The 14,692-nt window shown below is 36.7% G+C and overlaps 1 protein-coding gene across 3 annotated transcripts in view; it reads left to right on the forward strand.

Moving 5' to 3' along the window:
- HAT1 (histone acetyltransferase 1) overlaps positions 1–14,692 on the forward strand; it is a 61,596-nt gene that overhangs the window by 35,816 nt on the left and 11,088 nt on the right. For all 3 annotated transcript variants that reach the window (XM_045779828.2, XM_045779837.2, XM_045779840.2), the window contains exons 6-10: positions 45–166; positions 667–771; positions 1,082–1,188; positions 10,937–11,088; positions 14,325–14,441. In XM_045779828.2, the coding sequence (XP_045635784.1) occupies positions 45–166; positions 667–771; positions 1,082–1,188; positions 10,937–11,088; positions 14,325–14,441 (603 nt within the window). The remainder of the gene's footprint in view (positions 1–44; positions 167–666; positions 772–1,081; positions 1,189–10,936; positions 11,089–14,324; positions 14,442–14,692) is intronic.

Consider the following 14,692-nt stretch of genomic DNA (forward strand, 5'->3'; position numbering starts at 1 on the left):
CTCTGTGATGAGTTTCACCTGACTTTTCCTGGCTTTTTCCCTAGGCTGACATGACATGTAGAGGCTTTCGAGAATATCATGAAAGGCTTCAGACCTTTTTGATGTGGTTTATTGAAACTGCTAGCTTTATTGACGTGGATGATGAAAGATGGCACTACTTTCTAGTGTAAGTACAGTTCTAAAGCAACAGTAGACCTTATTACCTCCACAAAGCCAGCATTTTAATTGTGGCGGCCCAATTATTGGGACAGTATAATGATATTTTTCCCAGGAAAGAAAAACTATTGTTTATGAGGCTTGAGTTTTCCTTCATTATGCTTTCGGAGACCTTGAGAATAGAGCTGAATTAAATGCTGTTGTCCGTTAGGACCCTGAATGTAGGCTTAAACAGTAAAATGAGCTTTGCCTGTGTTTTCTTTTACTTGCCACCTATTCATCTTTATAATAGGCAAGTGCACTGAAGTGATGTAAAGAGGTCTGATTTATCCAAGTTGCTGCACACCAATTAAGTGAATTGTACATTCAGAACATAGCAGGTGTACCCATTGGGCCCTCACAGAGTAGCTTGCTGACACTGAAAATTCAGTCAGAGAATGGAAAAGAAAATGGACACTGCATGGGAGCGCGACTGTAATTGACCTGCTTGGCTTTCTGTTTTATCTGCAGATTTGAGAAGTATAATAAGGATGGAGCTACGCTCTTTGCGACCGTAGGCTACATGACAGTCTATAATTACTATGTGTACCCAGACAAAACCCGGCCACGTGTAAGGTAATTGGCGGTATAACACGTGCCTTGTCTTTTATTTCAGAAGAAGGAACTGCTGAAGTTTCCAATACTTGTTATAATAGTGTTGATTTGTTTAAAAAAAATCACTATTATTCATTGGCTATGTACTGATTTATTTCATTGTTCCCTTTGAAACAGTGTGGAAGATTAAACCAATTTTGAGTATCTCAACAATTTTTTGGTTTCTTGAAGGTCGACTAACTTTAAAATGTTCTTAATACTACAGTGATTTGCAATTTTTAAACGGATCATGTTGTGATATTTTAATTTTACAATCATTTCTTTACTGTAGTCAGATGCTGATACTGACTCCATTTCAAGGTCAAGGCCATGGTGCTCAACTTCTTGAAACAGTTCATAGGTACTACATTGCATCTCCTTCTGTTCTTGATATTACAGGTATGTAAATTTGATTTGTTACTGAAAGAGCCTTTCTAAAGGGTCTCTTTACTGATTAATTTTGGTTTTGTAAAAAATAACTATCCTGTTTTAAATAGTAGCATTCTCTTGGTGTCTTTTTGGAATTGTGTAAAGATGACTTATGGTTACATTTTAAGTTATAAGCCTTTGGTGGGATTGGATTGTATACCCAAGTAAGAAGTGCTTTATGAATTGAACAAATTGAAGATAATGAATTGAATATATATTGGGAGATCGTGGTCAGGCATATGTACTTTGTAAGTGTGATGTCACTTAGTTGTTCAGTTGATTTGGCCAACCATTGCATTGCTCAGAGGCCCTGCTCTAATTTTCATGTAGTGGAAGAATATTCTAAACCTTACTGAGAAAGAAAAACCAAAGCAAATAATTTCTGAATAGAGTACACATTTCTTAAGGCAGGTATTTTTTATTCCTAAAATGCGTTCCTTCACACCAGTAGTTTATAAGGTGAAATGCAGGCCTGTTTATTTTGAAAACATCTTTCATTATGAATTAGCCAGAGAAGAAGTATTATGAATAGGATACTTAGGAGAAGGAGAGAGACGATCCTCTTTTTAAAGTCATCATTAGATGGAGTTACAGATGATAGTATATAAACGTGTGAGCTACCACAGAACAAAGTGGCCCACGGAACATTAATGTTGTCATTTTCTTTCCCCTGAGTAACACCCTTTCAAATTTGTTAACTCAGAAAGTTGCTGATTAAACTAAAAGTAAGCCTACTTTTTTTTTAATGAAAAATATTATACCAGATATTTATATCCAAATTAGGTATTACATTTTATTCATAACAATTTGAGTACATTTTTGTTTTTAAAATTGCCAGTGCTTAACACACACTAAAATTTTAATTTGTTTAAAAAATGCTGTTTTGGAATTTTATTTTACCACTTTGTTTAAAGACACCAAAAAAAAAAAAGTACTGGATGTGGGACTAACAAGAATATAAGTAGGCTTGTGAAAAAAACAAAAGAATATAAATAGGCTAATAGGCAGATTATTAGCTTTTCATGTAATATAGTGGTTTTGCTTGTCCAGAGTAAATGAGTTTCTCCAAAACAGATTCTGAATTGATCCTATAGATTAATAAAAAACTGGAGGGAAAACATTTTGTTTTTAAAAGGGAGTTCCACGTTTATAGAGTTGAATTATTTTTTCATCTGACTTTCGTGCTACTGTGAAATTAGAAATTTGGGAGATAAAGAAGTAACTTCTTAAGTTGGTTTATATCAAAAGTTACAGATTGTTTAAGTGGCACCTTTACTAGCTAAGTGAAAAATTATAGAAACATAATAAAAATGATGATACTTCTTTTTAACTAAGCTAAAAATTGTTTAGCTTCTGTTTACTTTATAGAGCTTGGACTTGGTGATACACCAAGAGACTTTTTTGGTGATTTTAATCTGGAGACTTAGAGTTCACATAAGTAGTCTTTGTCCATTCTCTAGTGGGTAATGTGCCAGCGGGAGTTGTTTCTGTGAAGCCTCTTAACCATTTTCTTCTGTCTACTCCAACCAATAAAGTCCTTGATACTTAGCACCAATTAGCAGATAAAGAATTTTATTTCTTAAATCTCAGTGAAGAGTCATCAATAGTGGTAGCCTTTATTCATTGCAAACTGACGTCTCCAAAGAGAAAAGGCTAAACATGCTAAAGGACTTCTGAATTTGAAAACTGGATACCAGCTTTTATTTTCAATGTTAACATTTCTCAGCATTATAAATTAATAAAATTCCTTATCAGCTGTTTTCGTGAAGATATTTCTTTTAAATTTCCATACCCAGTCTTTTTAAAAAAGAAAATAACAGGATTTTTCACTTTTGAGTCATTTTAGTTACCTGTTTCTCCATTATTTCGTATATGTATTTCTAACTTTGTGGATCTTTAGCAGGTTCCGGATCTCCCTTTGCAATCCTGAATATTCTTTATACTGAGGTGGCTTTTTTCCTGCTAGACATATAGCCGGATATAGTAATGATTAAAAGTTAACATTGACAGGCCTATGTTACAGGATAGATAGGTGTTTGTGGTGTAATTGCCACTCATTTTCTTTTTTAGCGCCTAATTTTAAAGTAAAATACTGGAAGATGGTTCTTTATATCATGTACATCTTCCTGTTGAGGTTGTCACTATCTTAAGATATAAAGCATTTGAATACACCTAAGTGTGTGACCTTGTAAATTGAATCAATGATTTGTTTCTTCTAGAATTATGAAGAGAATTGCTTTTGGCAATAGAAACTGATCTTGGGCTGGAGTATATATCAATATTACTAATCTATCAGTGTATTAAGAGCTAATTATAAGTGTCTTTTAAATGTGCTTTATAGTACTGGAATGGAATATTTTAGAATAGTATCTATAAGGTTTTTATACATAGGTGGTTTGTGCTATCTCATTTCATTTGATAATGATGCTAATATAGCATGTTAATATGGAGAGGTTTTTACAAAAATAATAGAAGAGCACTTAAGTTGTTATATATATTTGGAAAAAACTCAGTTTTTTATTTTGCATGCCACTATAGATTTACACTCAAGCAAATTTCATCTTTTAAATGTATTGCTTATCTTTGTAGCACGGAAACAAAGGAATTGAAAGGTATCATGAATTATTGAGTATCACTATTTTAAGTTCATTTTCAGTCTGACACTTTTGGTTAATGTACTTAAAGATTGAAATGGTGACTTGGCCCCTTGTATTGTCAGTCTGTAACAGCTTATGTAAAGCTAAATGGAAATTTTTTGCATGTTTTTTTGATTTATGTGAGAATTTCTGATAGGAACGTGGCATGAGTTTTTAGATTTTTCTCAGTTGTAATTCTTTTTTCTAGGATATGTTTTTTCCTAATTTTCTGAGGTCATATAAGTTACTTAAGCTATTACTCATACTAAATTTTATTTTGAATTGATAACACAGATCTTTTTTCTAAATCAGTTTAGAAGAGGTAGACTTGGAAAAATTGACATTGAATAAGCTTGAGCCTCATCTTGTTAGTACTTTAAAAAAAATAAGAGATGCTTCTTTGAGAATTTTTGTCACTTAGAAGAGGTTTAATTAAAGCAACTTTATTGAGTTATGATTTCCATACCATAAAATTCACCCATTTTAAGTGTACAGTTCAGTGAGTTTTAGTGTATCTGCCTAGTTTTGTAGCCATCACCACAGTCCTGTTTTAGAATATTTCTGTCACAGTAAAGAGATCCCACATGCCTATTTGCAGGCAGTCCCTATCCATTTCGAGTTAGTTTTTGTGTGTAAGTTTCTAAAATCATCTTTTTGCATTTGGCTATCCAGTTGACCCAATACCATTTGTTAAAAGGACTGTTTTTCCTCTATTGAATTGCCTTGGTACCTGCGTTGAAAATCAGTTGACCATAAACATAGAGATTTATTTCTAGACTCTAATCATATGTATATGTCTGTCCTTATGCCAGTTTCATACTGTCTTGATTAGGTTACCGTAGCTTTATACTGAGTTGGATATTTTTTTTAATGATAATATGAAGTTTAATATGCCAAATACATACATTGAATTTGTGGAGTGTGGTTTGCCTGGGTGCTATAGAGTAAACCGAAGTTTCTTGAAATAATAGATGAGTAGGGTTAAAAATGGATATTGGTCCTGCCCAGGTGGCTGGGAAATGGGGTAGGAAAAGGCAGAGAGGGGAGGCTTCAGTTAGAGGGGTCTGGCCAGGGACGAGCCATGACCCTCAGGGACTCGAAGTATAGTCTCTGAGTGAGCACCCAGGCAACACAGTCTGGGTCTGATTGTTGCAAACTCATCAGTGGCTGACCCCAGCACAACTTCCCCTTAAGGTGTAATCTACTTGCCAAATGAAAACTTCTTACCCCACCTCCTATGTACTCCCTCTGCCCCCCAGCAGAGGTTCTAAATTCTGAAAACAAAACCATTCCATTGGTTATATAGGAAATATAGCCCTTATCTTTTTGTCTCAAAGATAGCCACTATTCCCTCCCCAGTCCCCCAGCTCTCCTTTCCCCCAAAATGATTTATGTGCTAAGATGATGAAGAGGAGGCCCAGGCCACAGGGGGAGCTTCTAGCTCTGAGGGGCTGCTTCAGTGGCGCCAGAGTATAGAGTGGGCAAGACACAGCAGAGGTCCTGGCAATAGGGCCCAGTTCCTCCCACAGGCCATGCTTACTTATTTAGAGTAAGTGATTGCATTCGTTTTCCTGATAAAAGTTGCATCATCTTTGCTTTCCTTGCTTCTTCTTTCTTCCTGGTGACTTCCTGCACTTCTTTCTGCTCTTTATGGTTGATCTCCAGCCAGGTGAGGTCAACCTTGGCCTGTTCTGTCTTTCCACTGAATGCATTTTAATGTAATGCTCTTTTGCTTTCTCTCGTGTCTTCTTTATCTTTCCTTGAAAGCTCCTTGGCTTGTCCAGATCCATTTCTGTTACCTTTCTGATTATCTGTGCCACCCAGTTGTGGTTCTTGATGTTGATGAGCCCTTTCACACCATTGCTGGTGGTCATCTTCATCATCCTCAGCTTCTCTCCTTGCTTCTCCTCTTCCCTGGCCTTTTGATTTCCAGCCTAGAGCTGTGTATCGTTTTCCTAAGGGCTCATGTACTGCTGGCTAGGCCTTTGTGGCCTCCCTTGCTCCCTTTTTAGGCATCATGGCTCTGGCAGCAATAGTGCCTCAGCCTTTCTATTGAGTTTCGAAATCAGAAAGTATTCTAGTCATGTTCTTTTTCAAAATTATTTTGGTCATACAAGATCCCTTGTGTTTTCATAAAAATTTCTTTTTCTGTTTTCTACTTATTTGATTCCCACTTTGATTTTTTATTATTTTCTTCTTATTTCTTGGGTTCAATTTGCTCTTATTCTATTGAAGACTGAAACTTAGGTGTTTTGTTTGTTTGTTTAAGATTTATTTATTAGAGGGGCGCCTGGGTGGCTCAGTCGTTAAGCATCTGCCTTCAGCTCAGGGCGTGATCCCGGCGTAATGGGATCGAGCCCCGCATCAGGCTCCTCCGCTGGGAGCCTGCTTCTTCCTCTCCCACTCCCCCTGCTTGTGTTCCCTCTCTCGCTGGCTGTCCCTCTCTGTCAAATAAATAAATAAAATCTTTAAAAAAACAAAAAGCCAAAGATTTATTTATTAGAGAGAAAGAGCAAGCACAAGCAGGGGGAGCAGGAGACGGAGAAGGAGAAGCTGGCTCCCAGCAGAGGAGCCTGATGTGGGGCTCGATCCCAGAATCCTGGGATCACGCCCTGAGCCGAAGGCAGACGCTTAACAACTGAGCCACCCAGGCGCCCCTTTAATATAGACGTTTAAACATGCAAATACTTCCATATTTATATGTAACATGTATATTTATATATGAATATAAGCACTGCCTTAGCTGAGCACATACATTTTCATAAATGTTTTCATTCAATTCAAAATATCTTGTTCTTTCTTTTTTTTTTTTTTTTTTTAAGTAATCTCTATACCCAGTGTGGGGCTTAAATTTACAACCCTGAGATCAAGAGTTGCATGCTCTACCAACTGAGCCAGCCAGGTGCCGTGGTTCAAAATCTCTTCTAATGGCGTTTTGATTCATGGGTTACTTAGAAGCATGTTGTTTAATTTCCAAATATTGTGGATTCCCAAATTTCCTTCTGTTGATATCTAATTCTGTTGTTGTCAGTAGCATGCTTTGTATGACTTCAGTTCTTTTTCATTTATTGAGTTTGTTTTATGGTTTACCTTAGGGGTGCATAAACTTTTTCTTTAAAGGGCCAAGTAATAAATATTTCATGATTTGCAAAGCCATGTATGTTCTGTGTTGCCATGGTTGAGATTTGGCCCATGGGCCATCATTTACTAATTTTTTGCCCATCATATGATCTATGCTGGAGAATGTTCCATGTGTGCTTGAAAAGAATGTGTATTCTGCTGTTGTTGGGTGAAATGTTACCTAACTACGAGCTAGGTCAAGTTAGTTGATGGAACTGTTCAAGTCTTCTCTATATTTGCTGCTTTTTCTGTCTGGTTGTTCTATCCATTATTGAGTAGTATTGAAATTCCCAGCTATTTTTGTTGAATTGTCTCTCTCTCCCCCCATTCTGTCAGTTTTTAATTCATTTATTTTGGGCCTCTGTTGTCAGTTGTATGTGTGTTTATAATTGTAATATCTTCTTCATGAATTAACTTGTCATTGTAAAATGTGCCTTTTTTTCTCTTGTAATTTTTTTCATTTTGAACTGTATTTTTTCCCAATTGTTTTTTATCGTGATAATGCTTAACTCATTCTTTCACTCTCAGCCTTTGAATCTAAAATGTTTCTGTTGTAGACAGCATATATAGTTGGATCTTTTTTTAATCCAGTGACAGTCTCTGCATTTTGATTGGAGTGTTTAATATATTTAGATTTAATGTAATTATCATTATGGTTGGAATTATGCTTCCCATTTTGCTGTTTGTTTTCCATATGTTGCTTTTTGTTGTTGTTCTTTTGTGTTAAATAGATTTTATTTATTTATTTATTTATTTATTTATTTATTTATTTTTAATAAAAAACACGGGGCCCAGTGCAGGGCTTGAACTCACCACCCTGAGATCAAGACCTGAGCTGAGATCAAGAGTCAGATGCTTAACCGACTGAGCCACCCAGGAACCCCATAGATAGACAAATTTTAAATGAACAATTTTAATTCCTTTGTTTTGTTTTTGTTTTTCCACTTTTTTAAAGGTACTTTCTTAGTGGTTGCTCTGGGGATTACAATATGCATCTTAATTTATCACAGTTTTCCTCAGATTAATATTCAATTCTAGTAAAATAAAGAAATTATTTCATTATAATTATTCTTCCTCCTCTCTTTGTTCTACTGTTGTGATATATATTATATTTTTATATGTTAGGTACCAAACATTGGTTTTATAATTATTTTTAATGTAATTGTTTTTTAAGTCAGTTGAGAGGAGGAAAGAGAAAAATATATTTATACCGACTTTTATATTTATCTTCATAATTATCAGTGCTCTTAATTTCTTCGTATAGATTTGAGGTATCGTGTTCTTTTAAACTGAAGAACTTCTTTAGTTTTCTTTTAAGGGCAGGTCTGCTGGCAACACATTTCTTCGATCTTTACTTTTCTGAGAATGTCTTTATTTTACCTTCATTTTGAAGGATAATTTTGCTGGATATAGAATTCTTGTTTGACAGTTATTTTTCTTTCAGTACTTTGAATATATCACCCCACTGACTCCTAGCCATCTTTGGTTTCTGATGAGTGGTTTTCCTTTTGCTGCTTTCAGGATTTTCTGTTTGTCTCTGGCTTTTGACAAGGTCTGTACTTCCGTTATTTTCTTCCCTGTTGATTTTGTCATCTGTGTACCTTCCTAATAAACCATAATTTCATACCAAACTCATACAGTGACAGGATTTCACTTTAAAGCTATAGTCCTATAATATATACTTCATTATTACATGTATATGATGTTAATACCACAAGGAAGCATTAAGAAGGTATTTGGTGCGGGGCACCTGGGTGTCTCAGTAAGTTAAGCGTCTGCCTTTGGCTCAGGTCATGATCCCAGGGTCCTGGGATCAAGCCCCACTTCCTACTGCTCAGGGAGCATGCTTCTCCCTCTCCCTCTGCCTGCCGCTCCCCCTGCTTGTGCTATCTCTCTGTCAAATAAATAAAATCTTTAAAAAAAAAAAAGTATTCAGTGCATACAGATCGAATGAATGGAGGATTGGATAATGACTCAATCATAAAACGTTACCCCTGCTCAGACTTTTTTTTAATAAACAGCTTTATTGAGATATAGTTAACGTATCATACAATTCACTTACTTAAATGTACAATTTTTGAAATGATATTTACAGTGTAGCCATTATCATAATCTAATTTTGGAATATTCCTTTCTCCCAAAATAGAAACCCAGTACTCATTAGCAGTCACTCCTTTCCTCTTCTACCCCCCACTACCTATACCCTTCCAGCTCTAGGCAACCACTAATCTACTTTTAGTGTCTATAGATTTGCCTGTTCTGGACATTGAAGTCATATAATACATGATGCTTCTTTCACTTGGCATGTTTTCAAGATTCATCCTTGTTATAGCATGTATTATTTCTTTATTTCTTTTTATTGACAAAGAATATTCCCATTGTGTAGATATACCAAATTTTATGTATCCATTTATCAATTGATGGACATTTGGGTTGTTTCTGCTTTTTGGCTCTTAGGAATAGTGTTACTATAAATATTTGTGTACAAATGTTTGTGTGGACCTATGTTTCATATCTCTCAGGTACATACCTAGGAGTAGAAATGGTGGAACATCTGGTAACTATGTTTCACCTTTTGAGGAACCACCAGGCTATTTTCCAAAGTGGCTGTACCAATTTTACATTTCCACCAGGAATATGAAGGTTTCAGTTTCTCAACACACTCATCAGTATTTGTTACTGTCTTTTTTATTCTAATCATTCTAGTGGATGGAAATGGTATTTCAGTGGTTTTGATTTGCATTTTTTCTGTGGCTAATGATGTTGAGGATCTTTTCATGTGCTTATTGTCCCTTTGTGTATCTTCTTGAGAAACGTCTATTTAGAAGCTTTGCTTTTATGAGAGACTATGGACTATGAGAAACAAACTGAGGGCCTCAGAGAGGAGGGGGGTGGGGGAATGGGATAGACCGGTGATGGGTAGTAAGGAGGGCACGTATTGCATGGTGCACTGGGTGTTATACGCAACTAATGAATCATCGAGCCTTATATCGGAAACCGGGGATCTCTGTCAAATAAATAAATAAAATCTTTAAAAAAAAAAAAAAAGGCAAGAGCTCAGAAAAGTAAGGTGACTTGCCCATGGTCCTACATCTATGAATGACAGAACTGGGACTCAAAATGATTTTCTCTGTGTAGTCTTCTTTTTCTTTTTTTTTAAGATTTTATTTATTTATTTGACAGAGAGAGACAGCCAGCAAGAGAGGGAACAGAAGCACGGGGAGTGGGAGAGGAAGAAGCAGGCTCCTAGCGGAGGAGCCTGATGTGGGGCTCGATCCCAGAACACCGGGATCACGCCCTGAGCCAAAGGCAGACGCTTAACGACTGCGCCACCCAGGCGCCCCACTCTGTGTAGTCGTCTTTCTACCTATCATGTTTTGTTTTCTTTGTCCACTACATAAGAGACAAACATAAGGGAAGATCTGTGCTATTCAGATGCATTGAAGAAAGGATCAAAACCATATTGTCATTTTATTCTTTAAAAAAAAAGAAGATTTGCTTGTGAAAACAAAGAGGTTTTTTTATTGTTGTTGGGTAAAAGCAGTATGACAGACTATAAAGGTTATTGGATTGAAGTAAGGGAGTTATAAATTGAGCTTCAGAAGCCTTAGCCATCAGAGAGTAGGAATTGATTGTCCAAACTTGAATCTCTCTTTTATATAGCTACTTTAATAAAACTAAGATGCATATGATAGATAACACCCATCAAAAAGTTTACATTTGAAAGGAGTAGCTCTAATTTTACAACTATATGTCTTTGCAAAAGGATTACACCTATAATTTTATTTGGCAAAGATAATGGTGCTGTTGTTTGATTAATAAGGAATAATTCTTTCTCATTGTAACTTTTGCCTTGTATAGTTCTTTTAAAAATATTTGTTTTTCTAGCCTAGCATGTATATTGAGATCACAAATGATGAATTATGTTGTATAAGGGAAATGTTATTCTGCCTTTTCTTTAGCGGAAGATCCATCCAAAAGCTATGTGAAATTAAGAGACTTTGTGCTTGTGAAACTTTGTCAAGATTTGCCCTGTTTTTCCCGGGAAAAGTTGATGCAAGGATTCAGTGAAGACATGGCAATAGAGGCACAACAGAAGTTCAAAATAAATAAGGTATTTTTATTCTGTAGAAGGAAAAACATTTCAGTTTTGAGGTTTTTTTTTTTTAAGTATGTAACTTAAACATTGTGGGTACATTAAGAATACACGTGTGGGAAGTAGCATTGGTTGAGAGTACAGGCTCTGAAGCCAAATTGGTTTAAGATCTGGCTACACCACTTACTCTGTGACTTAGGGCAATTGAATTTCTTCATTAATAGAATGGGAAGATAGTTGATATTATGGCTATATTAAGTGTAACAAGAAGAACAAAATGGATAGTATGATCTTATTTTTACTTTTCAAGAAAATGTTTGAAATTATAAAATAGTTATAAAATGTTTGAAATTATAAATTATAAAATATACTTCTATATATTTGAATTTTAAAGTAGTAAATATCCTAAAATAGGTACAGAAAAAATAATCTGGCAGTTCAGAGGAGGAAGTTTAGTTTATTATATTTATGTATGCAAGGGAATCAGAGTTTTTCATGGGACAGAGATGCATTTGATCGAAGCCTTGAAGAATGGGTAGGATTTGGATTATGAAAGTATTTGAGGGGCGCCTGGGTGTCTCAGCTGTTTGAGCATCAGACTTGATTTCAGCTCAGGTCATGATCTTGGGGTCTTGGGATTGAGCCCCATGTTGGGCTCAGCATAGAGTCTGTTTGGGTTTCTTTCCCTCTGCCCCGGGCCCCTGCTCATGTGCACACTTTCTCTGTCTTTCAAAATAAATAAAGAAATATTAAAAAAAAAGAGAGAGAGAGAGAGAGTTGAAGGGTATTCCAATAGTAAGGACTAGTATATGATACTATTACCCTCTCCTCCCTTGCTGATACGGTATTATAGTTTCTGATTTTTTTCACTTACTACTGTGATCATCTTTTTTGTGATACTTTTACTGGCTCTTACTCTTCTATAAGTTCCCTAAAGATAATTCTTCCCCAAAGTTCTTTTTTCAGTCCTCGTTTTCCCTCATTTTACTTACTCTACCTGGGAGAACTCATCTAACTCTCCAATATAGATTTTCCTCTTGCACTCCCAACACTGTATATGAAAAGTTTCCTGGGGCACCTGAGTGGCTCAGTCCCTTAGGTGTCTGACTCTTGATTTCGGCTCAGGTTATGATCTTGGGGTTGTGGGATTGAGACCCCGCATCCGGCTCCCCGCTCTGCAGGGAGTTTCCTTAAGATTCTCTCTCTCTCTCTCTCAAAATAAATAAATCTTAAAAAGGTAAAAAAAGTTTCCTGGTCACTGACCTTCAACAGCTTAATTTGAACTGAAACTTTCCATCTTCTCCTGCATTAAAACACTTGAATAGCTCCTGGTTTAAAGATAAATGTATGGTTTAGAAATATTTGGAATGTCCAGACTATATTAAACCTTCAGAGAATTTATTCAACAGCTCAGCTTTTAAAAGAAAGGGAATAAGAACACATTTTTCAAAATCATACTTTTTTCTTAAAGAAATTAAAACTTGGTATGGCAAACTGAGCCTGTCATAATTTGTTCCCCACCAACCTTGGCAGACTCAACTTTCTACCACCTTCCTACATGCTCTGGCATTACTAAACCTCTTGTTATTTCCCAACTATGCTACATCTTTCTTCCTTTTATATCGCTTTACGTTAACTATGCCCTTTGCCCTTGATACCCCCTTCTTCTATTCCTCCATCTTTTTGCCTTGCCAGATACTGATTTGTTCAGGTGTCCCTTCTGGAAAGTTCAAACATCGTCTTCCCCATATACCTATACCTGATCTCTCCCCTACCCCCAATAAATATATATGGCACAAACAGAAAACTATGGGCTACTCTTTTGGCTTCAGTGATACCAAGATTTCTTGATTTTCCTAATATTTCTTTGTTTTTCTCTGCCCTGTAACTGTTACTTGTACTATAGAGTTCTGACCTCCCCTCATTGTTTCACTGTTTATGCTTTCTTAACCATAAAACAAACTATGGTTTAAACCAAAAACTACAGTTTTAAATCTTGTCTGGTATACTGATACTGCTTAAATCCTCGTTCTTAGACTAGAGTTTTCTTCAGGTTTTTATGTTCTGCTGCCTCCTAAATCTCACCTCGACTGAAAATTCACTGTCATTGTACACCCTCCTCCACACCCAATCCTTCCTCTTCTGTTTATCCAGAATCCTTGTTCCTTTAGTATTCTTATTGATTCTTAGTTCATGCCTTCATCATTTTTTGCCTGATTTAATAGCACAGCTTCTTAATTGGTCTCCCTGCCTTTCTTTTTGCTACCATTTCTATGTAGCTGAGAGAATGCTTTTTTGTGTGCTTTGCTCACGCCCCCATTTAAAATCCGTCACCTAGGGGCTCCTGGGTGGCTCAGTCCGTTAGGAGTATGACTCTTGGTTTCAGATCAGGTCATCATCTTGGGGCCCTGGGATTGAGCCCTGCATCAGCTCTGTGCTCAGTGTGGAGTCCGCTGGAGATGATCTCCCTCTCCTTCTCCCTCTGCTCACCCTCTCTCTAAAATAAATAAAATCTGGGGCGCCTGGGTAGCGCAGTTGTTAAGCGTCTGCCTTCGGCTCAGGGCATGATCCTGGAGTTCCGGGATCGAGTCCCACATCGGGCTCCTCTGCTGGGAGTCTGCTTCTTCCTCTCCCACTCCCCTGCTGTGTTCCCTCTCTCGCTGGCTGTCTCTCTGTCACATAAATAAATAAAATCTTTAAAAATAATAAAATAAAATAAAATTTTTAAAAAATAACAAATAAAATAAAAAGTAAAATCCATCACCTACTAGATAAAAGCCCAACTCTTTTAATATATTATGTAAGGCTCTCAGCTTCTCTGTCCTCACATTACTTCTACTCACTACTTTTCATTTTGTGCTCCAGCTGTGTCAAGCTGCCTCAGTCTTGCACGTGTGTGCTGTGTGCACTTGTACACTCACAGTGCCCTCCTCTCTTTCTAGACTGGCATGGTCCCTTCCCTTTAAGATTTAGCTCAGGTTTTCTTTCCCCAGGAATCCTCGTAGGCCATCCCCAGGCTATGCTACCATACTACCCTACACATATTTCCATCATTAAATTAACCATACCTCAGTCGTTTGTGTTACCCATGAGGCTGCTAGCTCCTCGAGGGCAGAGACTATCTTTTATTGTTTTTTGTCTGGTACCTAGCACAATTTCTGGCCCATAGCAAATACTCGATATATCCTGTGTTTTTTTGGGAAAGTATCACTATTTTGTAATTAAAAGTGTTCATGTTCTTTTGTTTCATTAAGCAACATGCTAGGCGGGTTTATGAAATTCTTCGACTACTGGTAACTGACATGAGTGATGCTGAACAATACAGAAGCTATAGACTGGACATCAAAAGGAGACTAATTAGTCCATATAAGGTAGGACTTTCCAGAGTCTTAAACATTATATTCTTGTCACTATTTAAAAATGGAGAAGAGGGGCGCCTGGGTGGCTTAGTTGGTTAAGTGTCTGCCTTCGGCTCAGGTCATGATCTCAGGGTCCTGGGATTGAGCCTCGCATCGGGCTCCCTGCTCAGTGGGGAGTCTGCTTCTGCCCCTCCCCCTGGCTCATGCTCTCTCTCACTCAGATAAATAAATAAAATCTTTAGAAAATAAAAAATAAATAAATA

The sequence above is a fragment of the Ursus americanus genome, chromosome 1 (assembly GCF_024610735.1).
Source record: "Ursus americanus isolate L20-20 chromosome 1, mUrsAme1.1.p, whole genome shotgun sequence".
Lineage (NCBI taxonomy): Eukaryota > Metazoa > Chordata > Mammalia > Carnivora > Ursidae > Ursus > Ursus americanus.